This window comes from Manacus candei, unplaced genomic scaffold (genome assembly GCF_025592945.1).
Source record: "Manacus candei isolate 608988 ecotype Guabito, Panama unplaced genomic scaffold, ASM2559294v1 h1tg000042l, whole genome shotgun sequence".
NCBI lineage: Eukaryota > Metazoa > Chordata > Aves > Passeriformes > Pipridae > Manacus > Manacus candei.
In genome coordinates, this window is record NW_026138090.1 from 827,336 (window position 1) to 852,921 (window position 25,586).

At 46.9% G+C, this 25,586-nt stretch overlaps 1 protein-coding gene and 2 long non-coding RNA genes across 3 annotated transcripts in view; 2 read left to right on the plus strand and 1 right to left on the minus strand.

Moving 5' to 3' along the window:
- Positions 1-14,134: 14,134 nt before the first annotated feature.
- Positions 14,135-15,182, minus strand: LOC127474481 (uncharacterized). The gene is made up of 3 exons (XR_007905871.1): positions 15,061-15,182; positions 14,451-14,591; positions 14,135-14,375 (listed from the first exon to the last, which is right to left on the minus strand). It is a non-coding gene; the product is annotated as an uncharacterized LOC127474481 (long non-coding RNA).
- LOC127474482 (uncharacterized) lies at positions 15,051-18,020 on the plus strand. Its single transcript, XR_007905872.1, has 3 exons — positions 15,051-15,172; positions 15,652-15,880; positions 17,058-18,020. It is a non-coding gene; the product is annotated as an uncharacterized LOC127474482 (long non-coding RNA).
- A 1,404-nt stretch (positions 18,021-19,424) lies between these two features.
- The window catches only part of PFKFB3 (6-phosphofructo-2-kinase/fructose-2,6-biphosphatase 3), a 44,574-nt gene continuing 38,412 nt past the window's right edge, over positions 19,425-25,586 (plus strand). The window contains exon 1 of the mRNA XM_051795233.1: positions 19,425-19,588. Within this exon, the coding sequence (XP_051651193.1) occupies positions 19,573-19,588 (16 nt within the window). The 5' untranslated portion in view covers positions 19,425-19,572. The remainder of the gene's footprint in view (positions 19,589-25,586) is intronic.

Consider the following 25,586-nt stretch of genomic DNA (forward strand, 5'->3'; position numbering starts at 1 on the left):
CCTACTGTGTGTTGGCTTCCTTACTCTGCTCTCTTGCTGCACAAGGCCTGCCCACAGTCAGACCTTAATCCACCCCAAGGAACCCTCATGAACAGAGGTGAGGAACAGGCCTGACTAACACCAAAACCACAGGATTTGGGGCAGTAAGAGATTCTACTGCTCTTAGTTTTCTCTTTGACCTTGAGCAACACTTTAAGGCCTTTGCTGCTTTGTAGTAAAACAAAGAGATTGGCCTGATATGAATTAGCATAGATTTGCTTATAGGAGTCAGATAATTTGAGTGGCTGCTGTAAAGAATTAAGCAGTCATAGCAGATTTAGTATGATCTGAACTTGGCTTGAAATACAACTTGGCTTCAAGCAACGTGATTTATTTATGGCTCTTACTTCAGCACATACCTTTGGGTGACTGGCTGTAAGCATTTCCTGAGGTGCACACACTAATTTTTGTGTCTTTAACCAGCTGTTCTGCTGTTTAATACCAGCTTTTGAGCTTCCAGTCTGATAACTTGGAGGTTTTCCATTTGCTGAGAATCACTTTATCGGCAACGTTTGAATCATTTTGTTCCAAAAATCCTTATTGTGGTTGAAGACAAGGGTAACATTTATCCATGAAAACGTAAGGGAGAGGGTTTGTTCATTTAGTGTTTTGTGTAGGAGACTGATGCTATAAATGAGATATTTTTTCTGTACAATAGGGTCACTGAAGCATCACAAGCAAACCTACTAAAGTGGTAGCAGAGCTACAGACCTGAGTTTCATCTCTGTGGTGGGTGCTTTACAAAGACATGGCACTGGAGCCAGGTGGCCTTGGGGTGCTGCCACAGCCAATACAAACAGGTGCACAGGTGTGGAGACCTGCAAAGGGTCAGACACACTGACTGAGCTTGGTCAGGTCTCACTCATCACTGATAATCTCCTTGGCAGGAAGCATTTTTTTTCAAATGTACATTCTCCCTGTTCTTCAACACTGTCATCGTGTTGGCTCACACTTCCTCAGGCATGGCTGTATCTTGCATGCCTTGAAAAATTTGCTTCTCAATTTATTTCTCTGCTGGAGAATTTGGGCTCCTCTGGAATCTTGTTACTGACTTCTATTTCTAGTAGTTTCTCATATGACTTTTTATCTAACACCTCCAGCTTTCCCTGCTTATACATCCATTTTTCTCCTCTGTGATTCATCAGTGCCCTTTCAAAAGGCTCAGCAGCACTTAATTTGGAGTTCTTTGCAGCCACCAAGTTTTGCTTGGTTGCTTGTCTTTGCATTCTGGAAATTGTGCAGCCACCTCTTTCTGTAAGGTACATGCTGGTGACTCTGGTCTTAAGCAATAAGATTTTTGTTTCCTCTTTTTATGTGGTGCCTTAGAAGGTTCTGATTTTACAGGAAATGAAGAGGGTGATGGGCCGTTAAGAGCATTTGCCTTATTGGCACTGCAGGATTGCTTATTCTATTTCAACTGAAGCATTGGATGTCTTTCAGGTACGATTTACTAAAGTTAAGCTTTAATTCCATGTTTTAAGTGCCTCTGCAAGTGCTGTGATTCTCTGTGTGCTGAATAATGTGCTGAATAACTGCACCTTCTCTCGGGCTAAGTACGAACTGTTCATTGCTTCTGGGAATCTGGATCAGATGTCTACTTGGAGAGGTTTGACAGTGTCCTGAAGGGAACAAGAAGCTGACAGGGACATGTAGGACGTGTCAGCCCGGGGCTGAATGAGGTGCTTGGTGCATTAGCAATGCTGAGGTCTTAAGAGCATAGTGGCATCACCCTTTGCTGCCTTGTTCTCTTCCTAATTGAGAACATTGGGTGCTATTTTAACAGCAGGGATTTAGTGACTTCATTGCTTCCCTAATTGTTACAACCCCAAGGTGTTCCTGAGCAGTAGCAGCTCTTTCAGAGCCCATCATTTAGCACACAGGTTATGATTTATTGTACTATGTGCTTAGCCTAAGTTGAATTTCTGTTGGTTTATCACTTGCCTCCTCCATGTCAGACTAAAATATGATGAGCTGGAGGTCATGTTGCCCGTAAACAAAGACACAAACCAACAGAGTGCCGGTTTATGGGTGCTTTATTCGGGGCCCCGGGAACCTGCGGGCTAACGCCCCAAGTCAGGATTCCGACGACCCTCGTTCTCAGTTCAACTTTTATACACAAACAAGTTTACATGTATTCTCACGGCTAAAACAATTACAGTTTCTATAGCAACCCAGGTGCAGTAGTTTATAACAATTAACAATCATCTACTTTAATCATAAATCTGCTTAAGTTGTCCTACCCCCCTAGAAACTGTTTAACAGACCCTTACCACATCTAAGGTACAAATCGTTACGTACATGCTTGACTAAATCTTTTGATTATTGTTTCTACTTCTTCAGTACATTCTATTCCCACGAACAAGGCTGCTGCTTAACTCACTACTGTAATGTGTTGCTTTCTAGGCCTTACCCTTTTACTTAAGCCTTAGCCATTCTACTACTAAATTTAAACTGCTTTGCAACAGTCCCCCCTTTTGAGCATTCTTCAGGCTTTGCTTGCAAGGATGCTCAAATACAGCAATCTTCAGGTTGCAGTTTCTTGATGGATAGGAGGTGATCCATTTTGCGGTGAGATTACTTCTTGTTATAGCTTTCATGATGCGTCTCGTATGTTGACCTTCTTTTACAATCATTCCTAAAAGACACTTGTAAACAGTTATGGCTATGACAACAATTATTACAATCAATATTCCGTACTGGATAACAGAAGATATCCATCCTGACACATGGAGACCTAGGGAGCTGAATAATTGTCCTATCCAATTGTGTTCCGCTTCTTTCTGCAATTTATGAACATTCTCGTCAATTTGTTCTAATTGATTAATATCTTTCTCTACTTCTTGAGTGACATTTGGGATGTGTACACAACAATGCTCATCCTTTGCATGCAGGTAACCGCAAACTCCATGTTCTTTGAGTAATATCAGGTCTAATGCCATGCGGTTTTGTATGGTCATTCTAGAGGTGGCTTGTAATTGTAAATTTAGATCTTTAAATCCTTTCTTAGTGACTGCTGCTAACCTTTCGGTCTGGCTCATCAGTTTGAACAATATTTCTCTATTTCGATATGTTGAAATTGGGGCAAACAAAGATTCTAGTGCCCATCCGAATTTAACTCCTGCTGATGGCTCATGCCAATCTGTTAGTTCCAGGTCATTAATGTCATTACTAACTTCTCTTTTCTCCCGTGGTCGCATCTCTGCTGGTGTTAACTTCTCTTTTCTCCAGAGTGGACAAAGAGTAGGTATCCCTAGTGTGACAGGTACAACCGGACCGTCTAGTGGCATGTGGGTGGTCCATTGACCATGTCCCATGACCCATACTAGGTTTCCGGGACTTCTAACTGTAGTAGTGTGACAATCAATGTTTCTCACATGTCCTTTAATAGTATGGTTATATCCTCGACACTCACATCCTAACTGCAGGAGGGCTTTGACTGGCATTAAGCCTATTTCATCGTCTGGGGTATCACATGTATATATTCGGGTACAATTCCAATCCTCTTTTGTATGTGTTTCTGTCCTCCAATTATGATTCCCTCTATTTCCTGTAGAATAAGTTTGATTCTTTTTCCCCTTCCAGTGAATGCACCACTGTACCTTTCCAATATAACTATATGTCTCTAGCAGGCTGGGTCCCCAAATTGTTTGCCATTCTTCCATGGTTGTAGAACTGGTAATATTTTGACAGACCTCTTCTTGTTTTTCTCGTTTTACTGAAGCCGGAACTTTAGAGCATGGGTGTGTTGAATTTGTAACTAAACAGTATCCTTTTAATTCATTAATTGTTTCACTTGTTACCCATGTCCCAATTACTACCCATCGGAAATATCCCGGCATCTGTTCACATTGCTTCTTCATCATTTTGTCACTTAATAAACATACATCTACCGTTTCGCTCCATGTGATGGTTACAAATTTGCAATTCCTTGTAATATTCTTAAACATTTTGGGTATTTCTGGCACTGGAATTATTCCCCATGGAATTGGGTCTCCTGCTGCATGAGGCATAGGGAGACATGCAGTAATTTTAGTAACGTTTTGTACTTTCCCAAAATCTCGAATTAGGCCCACAATTAAATTTTCCTGTTCTATTTCTCTATTCGGAATCTGCAGATCTCTCACATGTCGAGTTTTCCTAGGGGGTATAACTTGTACCTTAGTCATTATTTCCCGAGTTGTGTTTATCATGTGTATTTCTACATACCCATAATCAAAACTCCTTTGAATCCAAACTACACACATGTATGTCCCTTCTACGGTTTTAGACACCTCAGGTACCTGCAGGACGGTATAACCCTTTTGTTGTGTCGCATCCCAAACTGTTGTCACTCCTTCTGTTATGATTCGATCTTGATCCCTCCGTCTCCACTTGACGTGGACATCTCTTAATTCAGCTCCCTGGTCATCTGAAAACAGACAAGTTAAGTTTACATCAGTGTGTTCTGGTACAAACAAATAAGGATCTGGGGTTTCAATTCTCACGGTGGTCTCTGCTAAACTTATCAACCCCAGGAATACCACAATCTTCAATTGTTGGCTCGAAATACCATCTTCGTAGGTGAGAGAGGTTCTACCGACCATGAGACTGGAACCTTCTTGACTCGGGTGTAATGGATCCAATTGTCGATTCCCTCGACTTTCATCGCCGTATAAGTGGTCATTATCACCTGGCGAGGACCGTCCCATGTTCCCTTTAATGGTTCCACTGACCAGTTTTTCACGTAGACTTGGTCTCCTGGAGAAATGTCATGAACCGGATTCTCCAGGGGCAGAGGCCGATTCCACTGCAGCGCTCCTCTGAGGGCTGTGAGGGTCTTATTCAAAGATAACACATAGTTAAATACTGCCTGATCACCCACTACATGAGGATCCCCTTGGTAAGTAGCCGCATGATAGGGCTTGCCATACAATATTTCGTATGGACTTACTCCTATTCTTTCCCTTGGTTTAATCCTAACTCTCAGCAGAGCGAGGGGTACTGCTTGGGGCCACTGGATTTTGGCTTCCTGACAGATCTTCTTCAATTGACCTTTTAATGTCTGATTCATTCTTTCTACTTGTCCACTAGACTGCGGTCTCCATGGTGTATGGAGATTCCATGTTATCCCTAATACAGCTGACACATCTTGGACTATCCCTGCTGTAAAGTGCGGTCCTCGATCAGAGGACAACCCTAGGGGAACTCCAAATCTTGGGATGATTTCCTTCAGAAGGGTTTTCACTACTTCTTTTGCCTGATTGGTCCTGCATGGAAAAGCTTCTGGCCACCCTGAGAAGGTACAAACATACACTAGCAGATATTTAAAAGTTTGGGCCTTAGGCAACTCAGAAAAATCTACTTGCCAATAGTCTCCTGGTAACTGTCCTACTTGTAATTTTCCCATTTGTACTTGCTTCCTGACTACTGGATTATTCTTTATACACATAGGACACATTGCATTCACCCTTTTAGCTAGTGTTAACATCTGGTTTGAGAAAATTTCGTTTTTCAAGAATTTCACTAATGCTTCTGCACCCCAGTGGCACTTGTTGTGTTCCATTTCAAGCACTGCTTTCATTATTCTGACTGGTAAAATTACCTGTCTCGTAGGAGTGATATACCACCCCCTGATATTTTTCTTTGCTTCCATCATCACAGCTAATTTCTCATCTTCAGGTGAATAATGCGGTTTCTCTTCCATGAATGCTATTGCTGGATTATTCCGGGTTGGTAAAAGAACCATTTGAGTCCATACCTCTCTCGCAGCCCTCCTGGCTGCTTGGTCAGCGTATCGATTTCCCTGAAACTCTCGTCCTGGATCAGCCTGGTGTCCTCTGACATGCATTATTGCCACTGCTGAGGGCTTATGTATTGCCTCTAGCAATTGTAAAATTTCTTCCCGATGTTTAATCGTTGTCCCCTGAGAAGTAAGAAGTCCTCTCTCCTTCCAGAGTGCTCCGTGAACATGAACTACCCCAAAAGCATATTTGGAGTCAGTCCATATGTTAACTCTCCTTCCTTGGCTTAATATTAAAGCTCTCACCAATGCCCATATTTCGGCTTTTTGTGCAGATGTACCTGGGGTAGTGCAGTCGCTTCTATCACTTGTTGTAAAGTGACTACTGCATACCCAGCATACCTGGTGCCATTTTCCACAAAGCTAGATCCGTCGGTGTACAGCTCCCAGTCAGGATCTGTCAATGGCTCGTCCTTCAAGTCTCTTCTGCTCGCGTAGACTTGTTCAATGGTCTCTACACAGTCATGTTCCAGGGTGCCTTCTTCCTGTGTAGACCTAAGGAATTCTGCTGGGTTGAGATGGTTAGTAATTTTCAGTTCAACATCATCTTGTTCTCTCAACAAAGCCTGGTATTGCAACATGCGGCTGGAGGAGAGCCAATGCCCCCCTTTTTGCTCTAGAACTGCTATGACCATGTGGGGTACATACACTATCATGTGCTTTCCCAGAGTCAATTTGCGTGCTTCCTGTATTAAAATGACCGTCGCTGCCACAGCTCTGAGACACCCCGGCCATCCCCCACTTACTGCGTCTAGCCGTTTGGAGAAGTACCCAACCGGTCTCTTCCAGGATCCTAGACGCTGAGTGAGGACTCCTAAGGCCATTCGCTGTCTCTCACAAACATAGAGCTGAAATTCCTTGGTTGGGTCCGGTAGTCCCAGGGCAGGTGCTTCCTGGAGGGCTTTCTTCAGTTCCTGGAATGCTTTTTCTTGCTCTGTCCCCCAGGTTAGCTTGGACTCCTTTGCTGCTTCATACAGTGGTCGAGCAGTCAGTCCGAAGTTAGGAATCCACAGCCTGCACCATCCGACCATTCCTAGAAAAGATCTCAGTTCTTGATTATTTCTAGGCACAGGTATAGCACATATTGCTTGAATTCTATTTGTTCCCAGGCGCCGGACTCCTTGGGAAATTTCACATCCCAGATAGATAACTTTCCGTTTTACTAATTGTGCTTTTTCTTTTGAGACTCGGTAGCCTGCTTGGCCCAGCATGTTTAACAGTTCAATAGTTAACTGACGACAAAGTCCCTGTTCTGTAGCTCCTAAGAAAATGTCATCTACATATTGCAGTATTATATATGAAAAAGGAGATTCTTTTACCTGAGTAGTCTTCCATTCCTCTAGTTCCTTTGCTAACTGATTACCAAATATCGTGGGTGAGCATTTGAATCCTTGTGGTAATCGAGTCCAAGCGAGCTGTCTCTTTCGTCCTGTCTCCGGACTTTCCCATTCAAAGGCAAAGATTTTCCAACTTTCTCGTGCCAGTGGTATGCAGAAGAAAGCATCTTTCAAATCAACCACAGTAAACCACTGAAACTTCTCAGAAACAGATGTTAACAAGTCTTGCACTAACCTATACTTACCATTTTTTTTTTTTTTTTTTTTTTTTTTTTTTTTTTTTTTTCTTATCGGAAATATGGGGGTATTAAATTCCGACTCACATTCTTTTGATATCCCTAAATTAAAAACTGTGTGATCATTGGAGCTATCCCTTTCCTAGCTTCTAAACTAATTGGGTATTGCTTCACTCTAACAGGTTGTGCTCCTTCTTTTAATTCTATTCTAACTGGGGTGGCTGCTTTAGATTTCCCAGGAACCCCGGTCTCCCATACCCAGGGTACAACAGCCTGTTCAATCCCTTGGGGTATTTCTTCCTTTTCCACTTCTTTCACAACAAAAATTTTTGCTAAATTTTCTTCTGGAATTTCTATCTTGACTCTCCCTTTTTCAAATATAATTTTAGCTTGCAAGGCTGAAAGCAAATCCCTTCCTAATAAACATTCAGGACTGTTAGGCATGTACAGAAATTGATGATCTAATTCTCTTCCCTTAAATTTGATATCTAGAGGTCGCAGAAATGTTCTTTCCTCTATTTGTCCTGAAACTCCCACTACTTGTACGGTTAAATCACTTAATGGCCCCATCAATTCATTCATTGCCGAAAAACTAGCTCCAGTATCCATTCTAAATTCCGTCGGCTCCCCCTCTACTTCCAAAACAACCTTTAAGTCTGAATCTAGCCGGCTCTGTCTTCCACAACTCCCTCTACCAATAATTCCTGGTAAATTTTTAACTTTTTATAATCTGCGGGGTTATTAGCGTCCCAATCGGGATCCTCCCGCGGTACAAAATCATTTACCGTCCCCCGCGCTGCCCGAGGCAGGGTACGAATCCTTTCCTTTGCTCTCTCCACCATCACCTTTAATACCATTTCTTTTTCTGTTGAATCTAAAATTGTATCTATTAATACCTGTAAATCATTCCAGTCCGGGTCTTGTGTTTTTATAACCATTTTTATAACACGAGCCACCCGCTCAGGATTTTCTCTATATGTCCCAGCTGACTGTTTCCAAATTAGTAAATCATTAGGCGAAAAAGGAACTTTTATCATGATTTTTCCCCTGCCTGCTCCAACCGCTTCTCGCAAGGGAGCCATCAATCTAGGGGGTGAGAGCGAAACGTCTGTCTCCCTCCCCCCTCCCCGTCTTCTTTCCCTCTCCCTTCGCCCTCTCCGAGTCCGTTCTGCTAGAGGAGTTCTGTCACATTCCCACCCCCCTTTTTCTTCCTCATCCGAGGATGATTCTAACGGGGGCATGGTGTGTGATTGTGCCCTTGCACGTGAAGGGAGACTATTTCTCGGGGGCGCACTTGGAGTTACTCCGGGGGAGACTAACAAAGACACATCCTCCTCTGGTTCTGAAAACCGTATTTTCTGCTCATGTTTATCATCCAATCCTTTCAATATCTTTATACTCCGCTCTTGACATTTCTTACATTTATCATCCTCCAGTTCCAGTTCTTTCAACACTAAGATACCACATTCCTTTTGCCATTCAGTGTTTTGTTCTAAATAATAAAACAAATCCAGATATGGTATTTCATCCCACTTCTCATTCTCTCGTAAATATCGCATCAAAGGGGTTATAATTTCCAGAGTCAGTGATCCATTTCTGGGCCACAGCATTCCTCCTGTTTCATATTGAGGCCATACATTATTACAATAATCAATCAACTGTTTCTTGCTTAACTCTTGTCCAAAATTTCCTTCCTTCCAATGTTTTAACAAGCAACCAAGCGGAGAATCGCTAGGGATATCTTTTTCTGTGCAGGATAGTGCTCTAAAGGTTTTAAATGACATCATGCTTGCTACTTGCTCACACACACACCACAATCTAAATTCATCAAATTCACAATAACACAACAACACAAAACAATACTTTTAACGACCAGCACGATAACACAACAATATAAACCAGAACAAAACCAAAACCAAAACCAACTCGCCGATTCTCCCTCTGAGAGGCGAGTGCTGGTACTGCGCAGCTTTCGCCGCGTCTTACGACCAGCGCCTAGGCTTCCCAACCAAGGTACCTTTAGCCCAACCCAGCGGGACACTCACTATCCCGTCTTATAGGCAGGCTCCCAACCAACAAACCTAAAAGAATAAAGCACCTTCGGGCTTACCTAGAGGGTTGTCCGGCGGGCGCGGGTCGGGCACGGGTCGATGTCTCCCCAGAAATCACCTGGTTGCCGGCATGGAGTAGATCAGCTCGTGAGCCGCCCAGCTACCCCCGGAGTTCCATCTGGTGTCGCCAAAACTGTTGCCCGTAAACAAAGACACAAACCAACAGAGTGCCGGTTTATGGGTGCTTTATTCGGGGCCCCGGGAACCTGCGGGCTAACGCCCCAAGTCAGGATTCCGACGACCCTCGTTCTCAGTTCAACTTTTATACACAAACAAGTTTACATGTATTCTCACGGCTAAAACAATTACAGTTTCTATAGCAACCCAGGTGCAGTAGTTTATAACAATTAACAATCATCTACTTTAATCATAAATCTGCTTAAGTTGTCCTACCCCCCTAGAAACTGTTTAACAGACCCTTACCACATCTAAGGTACAAATCGTTACGTACATGCTTGACTAAATCTTTTGATTATTGTTTCTACTTCTTCAGTACATTCTATTCCCACGAACAAGGCTGCTGCTTAACTCACTACTGTAATGTGTTGCTTTCTAGGCCTTACCCTTTTACTTAAGCCTTAGCCATTCTACTACTAAATTTAAACTGCTTTGCAACAGTCACAGGGAACGTTTTTAACACTACTGTCAAAATCTAAGCTTGCTTTGCCACTGTTATGTGAAAGGTGAGAGCTGTTGCCCCAAAGAACTTGCTGTTTGAACACAGAGGGAGGTACAGGGAGTGTCTTGCCCAAGAACATGCAGAAGGTGGTTTGGAGAGTTGGGATTACACCCTCTTACCCTGTACTTGCAACTATGCAGCCAAAAACCACATTCCTAGTGGTGCTGCTTTTTATTTTGGCAACAGAAAATGGCAAGTTCTCTTATCCTTGAACTTTAGATTCTAAAGCAAATTCAGGAGGATTTGTAATTTGTGTGCTGCAGTCTGGGTAAGTGCTTGCTTTAGGAGGGGTTTATCTGAGACCAAGCTCCTGTGGTAGGTTTGAGTGTGTCAGGAGAAAATAAGCATTTTAACCCCACATAGTTTTCTTAAAGGTAGGAGGACAAACATGGAAGGTTTCAAAGAGGTTCTTAAACCTCTCAGATCTTTCTTGCTCCACAAGCAGAAGTCTAATAAGGGAGTGAGTACTTTGTCCTTATAACACTTGGTGCAAGAGGCCCTGAGCAAGACTCAGACCATCCTGAGTTGCTTTAAATCAAATCCCATGTTCGTGCCTGGGGTTGTTCCTCCCCAGGTACAGGACTTGGCCCTTCTGGTTGAGCTCCATGATGCTCCTACCAGCTTCTTCCCAACCTCTCCAGGCACCTTTGGGTGGCAGCAGGACCCTCTGGAGTATCTGCCACTCCTCCTAGTTTGGTGTGATCTGCCAGCACGCTGGGGGCACACTCTGCCCCATCATCCAGATAATTAGTGACAGTGTCTGCCAAGCCAGTCATTTCATCCTAGAAGGTTATCAGGTTGGTCATGCACAGCTTCCCCTCAGTGAATTCATGCTGGCTGCTGCTAATGATTTTCTTGTCCTTCATAAAAAACAATGTTCAGGATTAGCTACTCCAGAATTGTAGAAATGAATTAAAATTCTCTGTTCCTTTTCCCAATAAAGCAGGAGCTGCTTGTGATTGTGGAGGACTTACTATGTTTCTTACAAGCACTTTCTGTACCAGTAACTGCAGTAGTGTGGTAATGATTGAGTCCTTAGGAGAATTCCTGCCCTTAGTTGTCCTTAAAGAGGAGTAGGGGTTGACTGTTGGCAGTGTGTGCTGTCTGTTAATTTGCTGTTGCTGAGGAGGGAAAGATACAGCCAGGAGATTTGGCTTTCAGCTATGCTGATTTGTGGAGAGGTGGCTTTTCATACATGGATTTGAGATTAGTGCCTGGGCTTGGGAATTTTTTTTTATGTGTCCTGTAGACAGGACTTCTAATAAAGGACTTCCCTCTTGCCCTGTGATGCTGTGATTTTATTCAAGCTGCAAGGCAGTTAAAGAGCAATCCCAGTGCCTTTATCATCCCATCAGTTTGGTTTATCCTCACACACCACCACTGGCTTCTGGTTACAGCTGTAGAAGTGGTTTGCAAAGCCCAGCTGGAGATGGTCAGGCAGCTCCTGGCAGGACACATGACCCTTGACTGTTTGTTTAATATGTGAACCTCATCTCTGTCCCACTTTGGCCTAAAAATGCATTTCAAGCAAGTGTTTTTCACCTGTGATGTAGTTTAGTGGATAAATTCACCTGCTTTACCTTGTTCTGACTCATAAAGTCATTGAATGGTTTGGATTGTAAGGGACCTTAAAGACTGTCTTGTTCCAACCCCCTGCCCTGGGCAAAGACACCTTCCACTAGACCAGGTTGCTGAAAAATGGACATTTTCCTCAAAGGACTTTAATGACATTTCCTGCCTCAGAAAGGATTTTTTAAGGATGCAAAACTTGGCAATTATATGAGTTGCTCACAACACCAGCCAGCTCCAGAGCCTTTAACCCCTGGGCAGCCCTAGATGTAATGATAGATACTCATGCCTTGTGTCAGGAGCAAAGGATCCTCCTCCTCCTCACCAAAGGATCTATGAACTCTGAAACTTTTTCTAAATGAGTGCTTAGGTTGCTAAGGTTGCCTTTCTTTTTCAGCAGGTCAGTGGGATAGATGTGCCCACTTGCCTTGAATGCCCAGCATGATTTTACCTCCTTTTTACTGCAAAAATACTTTTGAGTCCAGTTAGTGGCAAGGAGAAAAAAATTACTGGAAAGTCTGCAGGACTTATAACTGCTGGAATGAAAGCTGGGCAAACACAAATTCTTCCACGTATGTTCCTCAAGAGAGAAAAATGGATGATAAAATCCCTGTCTGTGTGCCTGTGTTTGGTAACTTACCCAGAGTTGTGCAGTAGCTGACAGTAAATACAAATGTGATCCCGTTGTGAGCTGTGCTCCTTTAGGGATCTTGCTGTCTGTCTGTGTCAGGCAGGGCTGGGTCTTGCTTGTGGCTTTCTGTGCACAGGTGGAAACACAGCTTTCCATTTCAGTGAGCAAAGTCCTGCTTGAATGGGGGGGGAAGTGGGCACTGAGATGGAAAAGCTGCAGTGGAAGAACACACATGAAAGCCAAAGGAAACATTGCATTAATTGGAGAAGGGATAGCCTGTATACTCCTGCAGATGTTTCCTCTCTTACCTGCTTTCTCTGATTTCTGATTCCTGCAGAGCTCATAATTTCAGCTTTATGGCTTTTCCTTTCTTTTCCTTTTCTTTTTAGCATCAGGAAATGGGGAAATCCCAAAGCACGAGGATTTGTGTTGCGTTTCATTGTAGTTAGTATAGAAATGTAAGAGCACAGCCTTATGTCTTATGTCCAAACAGTGTTACCACTCCCCAGACTCTCAGCCCTGTACCTGTGGGCAGCAGGGGACAGGGGACCACTGTTCTGCTCCCACTGGGCTGTGCAGGACATCCCACTGCCCTGCTTGGGCAACCTGAAGGCTGGTGCTCCTCCCCATCTCCCACAAGTTGTATCCCATGCTTGAAGCCCAAGACAACGTCAGCTGTATGGAAAAAAAGATCTTTCCCAGGAAGATGCCGAACCATTTCCTTTCTTCTCTCCTGATTCTTATTCCTCCCCTAGGAAGAATGTGGGGGGTTTTGCCAAAGCATTTTTTAAGCATCTTTGCCACTTCATACCCCTGAGTTGTTTTCCCTCTCCCAGTCTCTGAGGTGTGATCTCTGGCCTCCATTTGGGAGCTTGCAGCAAGTCAACAGCTCAGGAATCCATGTGGTTCTGCCAAGACAAAGGCCTTCATCTCATCATGGATTTCTCCACCTTTTGCCCCAGGCAGAAAGCTGGGCAGCATTTTTGGACTTCAGTGCTTTGAACTTGTAAAACTTGTATAGCAACTGTGAACCAAAACTCAAATGATACTCTAGCAAAACACACCAGGCTCTTCCAGCACCTGCTCCTCTTGGGAGGATGGGAAGGGAAAACTGGTGGGGATTTGTGTTTTTCTGCTTTGGGAGAGTGCTGGGTTTGTGCAGTTGTAGTGATGGAGAGTAATCACTGGGAGAGGATATGGGCTGGAGCAATTCCCAGTAACTTGTCTTCCCTCTTTGTAGGAGGGGGTGATGCACTTGCCCAGCAAAATTTAAAGACTTAAAGCAAAATTTGAAAGTGGGATTTGAGGATTTGCTTCAAGCACAAATTTCAGAGGAAGAACCAGGATTGTGCAGCCAGCCCTTCTCCCTGCACCACACCAGTTACAGCTCTGCACATCGTCCCACATAACAGTAGCATCCACAGGTGCTGTCCCAGAAGTATCATGTTCTCCTGCAGGGGCTCAGCTCTTCCAAGGAAGTCAGGAATTTACAGCTAATAGGGAAATCAAGTAAGTTTTGAAAATATCTTCAGCTATCACAGTGCTAGTCATGTATTTCCTGCCCTTTCTTCACTTGGATTTCTACCTGATCATTTAGAAGTGTTTCACTTCGATTTATCTCTATCCAGTGTGTTGATTTATTCATGGGCAAAAGCCTGATGGTTTCTGTTTTTTCTGCAGTGTTGGGGAATACAAAAGCCTGGAAACTTGAGGCTACTATCAGCTTTTATATTAAAAAGTAATGATGTTGGCATCATAAAATCAATACTTACTTTTTCTTTTTTCTGATTAAAAAAAAATGGGGGGGGGTTAACTCCATGGCAAGGAGCAAGCCTGGAGTGTGTGAAGTAAAATTGATTATTTGTTGCTCTGGATGCATCAGAAGAAGAATGCAGATGTTTCTCCAAATGTGACATTTCCTCTTCAGTGCCAGGTTGGGTATGTGGTAGCAGTTCAAAGCCATGGAAATCAATGGAGAAGGGAGAGTGAGTTTCCTGCATGGGAAGAGCAAAATCATGTTAGAAACCTGCTGGAGCTGGCAGCTGTAGAAAAGCCATGAGGGTTTGTACCTGACAGCTGCAGTAACTACTGCCTGCAGACCACTCCTGGGAAATGCTGTCCCGTTCCTTCTTCCTCTCCAAAACCCAAAAGCTGATAACTGTGCAAAACAGGAGACCAGGATCAGGAGCTGTGCAAGGCACCAAGAATACCTGGTCACAGAATCATAGAATGGTTTGGGCTGGATGATGATCTTAAAGATCATCCAGTTCCAACCCCCTGCCATGGGCAGAGACACCTTCCACTACAGTAGGTTGCTCCAAGCCCTGTCCACCCTGGCTTTCAACACTTCCAGGGATGAGGAATCCACAGCTTCTCTGGGCAACCTGTGCCAGTGTCTCACCTCAGAGTGAAGAATTTCTTCCTAATCTGCAATCTAACCTTGTCCTCTGTCAGTTTAAAGCCATTCCCCCTTGTCCTAAATCTTTGACCTGTATCTTTCTAATCTAATCTTGTCCCCACACCTTTATAGAGAACTTAATCTTTGAGATATGAAGAGGACAGCTCTAATACCAGAGGTTAATAAAAGTAATCTCTCAAGGTCAGGTTTTAGTGGTGGTGGGGGGAGGTTGGCTGCAAAGTCTCCAAAAGCTTATTGTTCCCAGTCCCTGCCCTGATGACCTGGTTGTGCTGCCTGTTCTCCCAGCAGAAACAGCATTTCCATTGCCAGTGAGAGGCCATGAGCCTCTCTGCAACTTTCTCTTCTGCTGAATTTGCAAGGCTGAAGAATCAGGTTGGTGATCAACATGTGGGGAGAGCTTGCTGTGGGAAAGGGAGCTGGGTACCATGCACAGAATTACACAGAATCACCTGGGTTGGAAAAGACCTCTGAGATCATCGAGTCCAACCTATGACCTAACACCTCCTTGTCAGCCAGGTGTCTCTGGCTGCTGCAGCTTGGGAAAATTAGCAAACACCTTGGGCATGGGCTGGAAACGGAAGCGTGATTGTCAGTGCCTGGTCACTGGAGTGCCACCTTGGAGGCTGGCTTAGGCACAAGAGCAGCTCTCAGCCTGCTCGAGCACCCAAACATCCTATAAAAGGACAAAATAGGATTATGCAAGGCAGATCAATCAATGTAAGCACGTCTCCTGACATACCCAGAGCCAGCAATTACGAGCGCCCTTGTCTTTCTTGGGTTTGTGCCACACAAGCCATTCAAGATGTTATAAATATTTCAAAGGAGCTGTTTGCATTCTTATTTGCTTGTAGAGTACAACTCCTGTATTGAAGGAGATCCCCGTGACTGATTCTCAGCTGAAATGACTGCGTGGCTCCAGCTCAGGAAAAGCACTGACATTCCTGTCTCCCAGACTGCTCCCACCCATTATCTAACTGACTGGAAAGGGAGGAGAGTGGATACCGATTTCCTGGCTGGGCAATCACTGATATAAAGATCAATTATTCCCTGTATGGGTAAGGATATCTCAGCTTCCCTCAGGTATGTGCAGAAATGCTGGGCAGCTGAGCTCATCTCTGTGCCCCTCCATACAAAGCCTGGTTGTGCATCCCTATGGATCTGGTGCAGGGTGGGGAAGGCCAATCCAGTCTCCACCTCCATCTTGGCCAAGGTAGGTTTTTCTGGGGTTGAGGATGAAGCTGAGGGCTGCAGTCACTGCATCTCAGCTCGAGCTCCTCTGCTCTGGAGCCAGGCTGGGAGAGCTGGGGTTGCTCACTTGGAGAAGACAAGGCTCCAGGGAGACCTGAGAGCCCCTTCCAGTGCCTAAAATGGCTCCAGGAGAGCTGGAGAGGGACTTTGGACAAGGGATGGAGGGACAGGACACAGGGAATGGCTTCAAACTGCCAGAGGGCAGGGTTAGACTGCAGATTAGGAAGAAATTCTTCACTCTGAGGTGAGGGACAAGGGGGAATGGCTTCAAACTGCCAGAGGGCAGGGTTAGATTGCAGATTAGGAAGAAATTCTTCACTCTGAGGTGAGACACTGGCACAGGTTGCCCAGAGAAGCTGTGGATACCCCCTCCTTGGAAGTGTTCAAAGCCAGGTTGGATGAGGCTTGGAGCAACCTGGGATAATGGAAAGCGTCCCTGCCCATGGTGGGGGGTTTGGAATGAGATGGTCTTTAAGATCCATTCCAACCCAAACCATTCTGTTTCTACAAAATATGGGTTTAAGCCTGGGGAGACAGGTAAAAGGACCCTTTGCTGTGTCAGTTCTAACTAAACAACCCCCCTAAAATATTAATAGTCATTAAATTATGCTTTTATGTCCTTTGGAGACAGTTTCCTCCAGGACACGTTTGGGAAAGGTACTGGCAAACATCGAGTCTCCGAGTGCCTCTCCCATGGAAACCAGCACTTGGGAAGATCTCCAGAAGCATCTGGACCATCCCTCAGCCCCAGGGCGTGATCAGTGCTGGCTGAGACCTTTCCCACCATGTTTGCCCAACTTTTCTGAAAACCTCAAGTGATGCTGAGCCACTGCCACCCTCTCTGACTGTGCAGCCTGGCATTTGTGCTCTGCCGAAAGGAGATGCCCTGATTTCACTGTCCTGGACCATAGTTTGTTTAGTTTAATCTAAACCTTCTTTTGGGACCAGCCTGATTCTCAGCAATTTTTTAATTATCATTATTATTGTTCTTTTATGTTGTTCTTTTTAGATCCCAGACAGGAAAGCTGTTGAACAGTCAGTAAGGGGTGAAGATCCTCATCCACCAGAAGTACCCAGACTATGTTTGAAGTCTTCTCTCTTTATTTAAACTACCTGACACCACTGAGATGCCTGAGGTGCTTTCTGTGGGTGAAAAACAATAGTATCTGATACAGGGAATGAAGCAACAAGATGCTCTGATTCCTGTGATGGCCTTGGCTGGAGCTTGGAAGCTGATTTCTGGAATTTTCCCATAGGGAAAATGGACACCAAAGATGGTTCCACTTGAGATCTTTCTGGTCCAATGCACAGAATGACTGGAGCAAATCCAAGAGCAGGGACCATGTGACAGAAGCACCTTAATGGGGACCTGATCCATCATCCTCTGATAAAGGACCTGGTCACACCTGCAAGGCTCTAAAATGCTCCTGCTGGGAAGTTTTTGGAGCTGAAGTGACAGGGTTCAGGCAAGATTAGTGCTGCAGAAAAAAAACTACACAAGGAGTTAAGCCCCTTCCAAGCTGTGCAGGCACTGAGCAGAATATTAGGGACAACAAACTGGAACATGAGCACCCAAATGTGTATTTTGGTGGATAAGACACTCGAGTTCATTATTGGGTCTAACCCTGAGTATTTTTCATCCTGTTTCTTTTGCCAAGCCTTGGAGTCATGTGCTGGAAATACTCTCCTGGAGATGAACTGCTAATCCATATTTATACTGGGTAATAAAACTGTAAAAATCTATTTTTGTGTTTTATAGGGATTTGAAAGCTCATCACTCCAAGGAATATCACTCATTTGCCAAAGCAGAGGACTGGTTTAGAGTCAGGGTGAACCAGTAGAGCTCCTGGGTCATGCTGCCCTGGCCTTGGGCATGGCTGGGGTGTCCTTCCCTTCTGCCTGGATATTGGAGCACCTGGAGTGAAGAAGAGATCTCCTTTACCTTCTGTGCTGTGTGGCAGCAGCACATGGATGTCCAACCCACCTGCCTTAAACTTTCCCAGCCTGTGGCCACTTAAGGTTACTAAATGTCCCGCAAAATTCCATTTTTGGATGATTTTTCCCCAAGAAAATGGTTGCCTGCTCAAGTTGCCTGGGCAGATGCAACTCCAGCCTGTCCAACCGTGTCTGTGGGGGCAGGGGAAAAAAAAAACAACTGCTGTAACTGGTTCCAGTTGTTGAAAGGAAGCCCAGCAGCCCATGCCACCAAATCTTCTGTTCTTTTTTCCCTCACAGGGTGCTGGGGCTCAGGAATATTTCCATGTGCAGTGGGCATCACTCCCCAAGCAGGGCAGAGGCAGCAATGCCATGTAAGATGTTGATATCCCTGCCCTCCCTGGAGCCACAGCTCTCATAATAGCCTGGGGGGCACTTTTTTTTTGCAATGCTCCTCACTCACTGGCTTAAACAGGTTTCTCCAGGGGAAGTTAAGCCAAATCTGGCTGACTCTGCACTGGAGAGGATGAAGAATGCTCACCACGAGCACCATGGTGGTCTGGATGGGGCTGGAGGCTGTAGGAGATGGGCAGGAAGGCTTTAGAACACCACAGGGCTGGTTTGGGGAAAGTCTTGGTGACTTCAGGAGGGAAAAACAGTTTTGCAGGGAGCAAAGACACAGCAAGGAGCTCGTGGTATCACTGTTAACCACCAAGATGAAAGGCTGGAGTCTAGTCATGTGCAGTTCAAAGAGTTTCTCTTGAACTAGCTCCAAACCAATGCCTATTTCTACCTCCAGGGAGGGCAGTAAAGGAGCCACAGTAAAAATAAACAACTGTCCCAGGTGATAATACTCCCCATTGGTGCTCCAAGACTCTGGGCTGAGCTCACGACTCATCCCAGCCCCATGATCCTGGGAGAGAGGGATTTGCCCATCTTCAGCATGGGGGTTAGAACAGCAGGATCTGAACTTCCAACTGCCTTGAGTGATCCAGCCTGCACATGGGCAGACAGGAGATGCTAAACAGGGGGATCTGTGTTTCTGGTACCCTTGTTTTGGAAGCAGTTGAATTTTCCCAGCTGGTTCCAGTGCCTCCACAAAGAAGATGGGATCAGTGTTCTGCTGAGCTCAGAAATTGGCAGAAGTGATGCAGGAGCCTAAAACTCCATTATCCCACTCACATCCATCACACTCAGTTCTGTACTGGTCCCACCAAGGAAAAATCCACCACAGACCAACCCAAAAACCCGTTCCCAGCGTCTTCCATCCCTTTCTAAGGCCATCATCTCCTTGTCCCGTCCCTATTACCTCTCTTCCAGCCCTGCTGCCTCCAGGAAGCGAAGGGTTAAAAGCTCTGAAATTGCAAGAACTTCCTCCTTTCCGCAGTGCCACCCTCCGAATGACGCGGGTTTCTGCCGGGCTTTGCCCAAATATGTCCGTTTCCTTCTAAGAGAAGAAGGAGGAGGAAGGAAGAAAATACAAATACAGAAGAAACATATATATTTTAATATATATATAATATCTAAGAGAAGGCGTCCGCAGCCACGGAACCCAGGCGTCCGAGCGCAGCCCTGCCTCCCCCTGCCCCATGCCGTTCCGCAAAGGTAGGGGATGGATGGAGGGGCAACACCCCGGGATGCTCCCCCGGAGCGGCGGGAGGACCTGTCCAGGGCTGGGGCTGGGGTCCGTGTCCCGGCAGGGATGTGAGGAGATGGGAGCACCGGGCTGTGCCCGGCTTTGCCGCACCGCTGGCTTTCGGGGGAGGATGAGGGACACCCCTCCACGCTGTGTTTGGGGGCAGTATTTCTGTGCAGCCTGCAAAGGCCAACTGTCCCCCCTCCACCTTCCCCGAGCTGAGGGGCTTTTCGTCTTGTCCCTGCCCGTGGGGATAAACTGGGTGGTGCAAGGTGCTCTGGGTGGCGCAAGGGCTGAGGACAAAAGGACGTGGGACGGTTCTGGGCAGGGGTTGTTGCCGGGGGCTGTTTTGGGGCGATGCAGGCTGAGAACTGCGCACGTTTGTGTCCTTGGGAGGTGCTCAGCGGAGGGGCTGGGAGCCCGGGAGGAGAGACTGGGGAGGTAAATGGCTTTTCGGAAGGGTACCTCACCTGGGCGAGCCTCTTTCACGCCGTGGTGCTCTCCGAGCTGCTCAGCAAACCATCTCTTTTCCCCAAAACTCCATCCCAGCAGCGACAGAAACCTCCCCCTTGCCATCCCCTGTCTTGACACTGTGGGCAAGAAGGACCCAGTTATGTGACCTAAAACCCTGGTGGGTGCTCCTGTGCTGCCCCACGGGGCTATGGATGAGTTTTACATCCCTTCCGGGCTGCTGTGAAGGAGACTTTAATGTCACCTCCTCCTCAGCCCGGAGGGATGTGCGGGCATGGTGGAGGCACAGGCAGGGGTGCTTGTGGTGGTCCCCTGTCCTGGCAACTCTACTGGGAGGAGAAAGGGAGGGGAAAAACTCTTCTCCAGGAGACAGAAAAGCCAGGGAACCAGGGTTAAGTTGGGATGGGCAAGGACACAGGGAGAAGGTGCTGCTCAGATCCCACACAGGTGCTTTGCCAGAGTGGATCGGTGTCCCTGGACCATTGGACAGCCAGTGCCGTGCTGGGGCTGGCGGGGCAGTGGCAGAGGGGACACTGCAGAGATGTCACACTCTGAGGCTGGCATGACATCAAAGGGCAGCAGGGAGGGAGCGAAAATTGCGGAGAGAGGGCTGGATTTGTTTTTCTCACCTCTGCCCGCGCTGGGGAGGATGTTTTGGGTGTGCGGCAGTTTGCCCGCAGTGATGTTCACAGAACCTTTATCTCGGGCGCGGAGATTTCTGTCGCCTTTTAAGCCTCAGCGAAGCGTGATGTGGTTCACACCCTCGCATCTTGACAGAGCAGTAGACTGCAGATCTTGATTTAATTTTAGGTGATAAACGGACTAATTTAGAGCAGAAGGAGAGATGCTGGGGGGTGGGCGGTGGGAGGAAAGCAGAACTTGTCAGGCTTTAAAAGTGCTGAGCCCGTGGTAGGGAGCACGGAAAGATGGAGGGGACCTTCTTATGCTGGAGGGCAGGTCCCGTGGCCCCGCTGCAGCCTCAGCAGGGATCCCAGTGACAGAAATGACAGGCAGATCTCCAGCCCTTGGGGACACAGGGTGGGTTTGCAGTTATAGATGCTTTTCCATGCAGTCCTGCCCAGCACACCATGAACTGGGGAGGACCCGTTTGCTGAGGGACTGTGCTGTGCCTGTCATCGCTGCTGGACACCTGGGGCACAGCTGATCTCCAAGTCCTTGGCAATTCTGTTCTGCAGTTGTTGTGTCACCCTCGCAGCCGTTGCTTGTCCACAAACTTCCTCTAGAGGTCAACCTTGAAATGCCAGAGCAGCTGCCGGCAGCTCCGTGCATCAACTTGCAGCTCCAGAAAGTCCAAGGTGGCAGGGGGGCCACTGTGGATGGGTTTTGTCCGTTGCTTTTGTATTTTAGGAAAAATTTCCTCCCCACAAGGGTTGTCAAGCCCTGGAACAGGCTGCACGGGGCAGTAGTGGAGTCATTATCCCTGGAGGGATTTAAAAGACATGCAGATGTGGCACTTAGGGATGTGGTTTAGTGGTGGACTTGGCAGTGCTGGGTTAATGGTGCGACTTGATGATCTTACGGGGTTTTTCCAACCTAAGTGAGTCTACGTGCATGCTCAGCTCATGTTGGAGACCCTCTGAGGACCCCTTTTCTCACAAAAAGACTCACTTAGCCTAGAACAGGCCTATGTGAGCTGCCCTTCAGAAGCTGCCCAGAGCCAGCTGTGCATGTCCTTAGTTTGAAGAATTGAGCATGAAGATATTTTCCTTGTAGCTCAACTTGGTGCATAAAAACCCTTGCTGAAGGTGGTGGCCTGGGCCGGGTTGGAGTCAGGCTGTGTGCTTGATCCTCCCAGAGGAAAATAGGACTCCAGCCAGCTTGGCAAGGAGGCTGAACCTTTCCTTTGGGAGCCTTTTGGGAACAGTGTCTGACTCCAGGGCTTGCTCACTGCCACCCAGATCCAGGGGGCAAAGAGGAGGCTTTGCCTAAGGGCTGCTGCTCTGCACACCCTGGGTAGCTTGAGGCACAGGGAGGCTTTGAGATGAACATTCCAGAGGATCTAAACTCTCTTTGCACAGCCCTGTGTGTGGAACTGGAGTATCCTGCAGAGTAAAACGCAAACTACACCCCTATCTCTGCCAGTTTCTCACTGCTTGCAGCTTTGGCATCACTTGTCTGGGTCTCCCCGACAAGTTTGTGGAAAATACTGGTTGCCTTGGCTCTGTTGCCTCCTTTCTCCTTGAGCATCATAGCCAGTGGCATTGCCCCAGGATCTGCACTTCATGTCTGTACAGCAGTTGCCATTTGCCCATCTCAAGGCACTTGGCAGTTTCAAATATTAAAGAAAGGTATTTCTAGCAGGGATGCCCAAGTACAACAGAAGGAATATGCTTAGGGCAGGAATTAATTTCTTCCAGCATTGCTGCATCAACTGGGGAAAAAGTGGAGAAAGTCCTGGTCCCCAAACAGTGCCATAACCCTGGCAAAGGCCCATCCAGGGCTGCAGCTCAGCTGGCAGGAGGTGCTGGGAGCTTTCGCCTAAAGTACCCTTCCTGAAAAATCTGATTTAATTACTGCAGCTGGTGGGGGGAAGCTTGGGAGTGTGCAGGTGATAAGCTGCCAGGATATTGCCAGAGGGACATTTGTCATCTGTCAGAGGACTAATGAAACCCTGGTTTTATTGCTGGCTGGAAGGAACTGGAGATAAGACTGAAAGCCAGTGAGCAGAGATTGAATGCATGATCACAGAAGCACAGAACAGTGTGGGTTGGAAAGGACATAAAGCATCACTTCGTTCCAAACCCCCCACCACGGCAAGGACATCTTGCACTTGATCAGGCTGCTCAAAGTCCAGTACAACCTGGTGTTGAACACTTTCAGGGATGGGGCACCTCTCTGGGCAACCTGTGCTAGTGCCTCATCACCCTCATTGTAAGAGATTTCTTCCTTATATCTAATCTAGATCAACTCTCCTTCACTTTGGAACCATCACCCCTTGTCCTACTGCAACAGACCCTGTTAAAAAATCTGCCCCCATCTTTCTTATAGGTTCCCTTTAGAAACTGGAAGAGGCTCTAAGGTCTCCCAGGAGCCTTCTCTTCTCCAGGCTGAACAACCCCAGCTTTCTCAGCCTGTCTCTACAGCAGAGGTGCACCAGCCTCTGAGCATCTCCGTGGCCTCCTCTGGACTTGCTCCAGCAGCTCCACATCCTTCTTATGTTGGGGAACCTAGAGCTGGACACAGTGCTCCAGGTGGGGTCCCATGAGAGTGGAGTGGAGGGGCAGAATCCTCCCCTCACCTGCTGCCCAGCATCACTGTGGGATGAGCCCAGCACACAGAGCACACGGCTGGGGCATGTCCAGCCTCTCATCCACCAGTACCTCTTGAGTCTTTCTCAGCAGGATTGCTCTCAATCCCTTCATCCCCCAGCCTGGATTGATATCAGAGGTTGCCTCGACCCAGGTCTGGCTCCGCAGGGTTTGGGTACAGCCACTGTCAAGCTGCCAGGGGCAAGACAGATGCCTGGTGCAAGTGGAAACCAAACATGTGACGCTGTGAATATATCATTTATGGATATATGTAAAGGTGTGGGTTGACTTCCAACTGTTGGATGGAGAACTCATTGGACACCATTTGGATTGCAGGTCACCAGTGCATGTCACTGCTGGAATTCTGTGAGCAAAAATGGTGCTGAATGATTTGAATTGGGCAAGAGAGAGGACTCAGGGCCCTGCTTGATGAGGGGGCAGATTCTGGAGTGGTTGATGTTGATTTTGGCTGCTGATGCTCTTCTCTGGGACTGCGAAGGAGGATCATGCTGGTGTCAGAGTTGGGCCTGGATGGATGAGGGTTGTGGTTTGGAGAGATGATGGTAAACACTGTGTTTCTGCAAAGGGGCTCTTGCCAACGTGGACACTGGCTGTGGTTGTGCAACACTGGTACAACCACAAGCAGAGTCAACCTGGACAGCTGCAGCCAACTGTGCTGAGCACTCTGTCTTTGCAGGGTACACAAGAACTCACAGCAAGGTGGAGATTAGAAGAGCCTTGGGCATGTGGTGGACCAGGGCTGGGGTCCTGAACAGTATCTGGAGGAGCAGCCACAGCTTGCAGTGGCAAAAGAAGGAGGGATGTTGAATAAAGCACAAGCAGAGGGGTCCAGGGAGCTCCTGAGGGGTCTGTGGCTGAAATCTGAGCTCTGTCCTTCATCTGCTGGGCTGGCAGTGGAAAGCCAGTGGTGCCTCGTGGTTGCTGCACACATGAGTTGGATTAAACATCTCTCCCCAGGCTGAGAACAATCTAGTGGGTGTCCTCACAAATGTCACATGGGGTGAGAAGGGTTTCACCTTTCCTTAGCCCTCTGAGTGAGGTGTACAGTGTGAGCCAGTCCCACCAGGAGGCAATGTGTGGGTAGATCCCAGAGGAGGCTGCTTTGATGATGGATGGGCCCAGTAGCCCCAGTGGCAACTTCTCCATGGCCATTGACCACAAGGAGAGCTGGACACTTGTCTCCAAGGCGGCAACATGTAGCTGAGATGAGCACAACCTCAGGGCTAGCAAGGGGCTGGAGGAGCTGAGAGCCCCCCACGCAGAGGGGAGCAGTGGGTTTGAAAACCATCCCCAATTTTCCCAGGGTCCTTCCTCCCCACATCCTTACCTCCATAAGGGCTGATTCCTTCAGCATAAAAAATTCCCATGAAAGTTCAGTTGTGGCTGCTCCATCCCTGGAAGTGTTCAGGGCCAGGTTGGACGGGGCTTAGAGCAACCTGGTCTAGTGGAAGGTGTCCCTGCCCATGGCAGGGGATTGGAACTACACGATCTTAAAGATCTCTTCCAAACCAAACCATTCTGTGATTCTCTGATCTCCTGCAAGCAGCTCGTATTCAAAGGTGGCAGAAGTTATTACACAGCAGAGAAGCTGATAATGGGGATTGTTTTGGCAGGAGAAAGGGCCTGGTGGGGATGACATTCCAGAGGTGATTCCTGCCACCAAGCACTATGATTTCCAGACACGTGGTGGGAGGAGCCTGGTCACTGTAACAATACTGCTCTTTATTAAGCCTTTTTATTTTCTGTTAGCAGAAGTTACGACATCTCCTGGTCTCATTTCTGCTTGCTGAGATCAAGGAGGCTCTTGTTAGCAGGAGCAGAGGTGCTGTTTGCCCATGAGCATGAAGGGAAAGGGCAGGACTGTGCCACATCCCGGTATTGTTACTCCTGCTGCCTGTCCCCTTCTCTGCAAAGCACTTCCTTGCTATCACAGCTCCTGCAGTGAGTCAGATTTTAACACTCTCTGATGGGAAACTCTCTGCTTTTGCAGAGTGGTTAGAGCTAAGGGTGGTGAATTGCCTTTCTGCAGCTTTTTTTGGTAATGAAAGGGATAATTCTGTCACTTTGGGATGCCTTCTGGCTTGCTGGCAATGCCCTGCAAACCCACATGCTGCTGCCTTTGCCGGTCACGCCACTCCTTGTCATCGTGTTTTTTTGGCAACCCTGAAAAACTTTTTATCCAGCATTTCCCATCAGAGGCACCAGG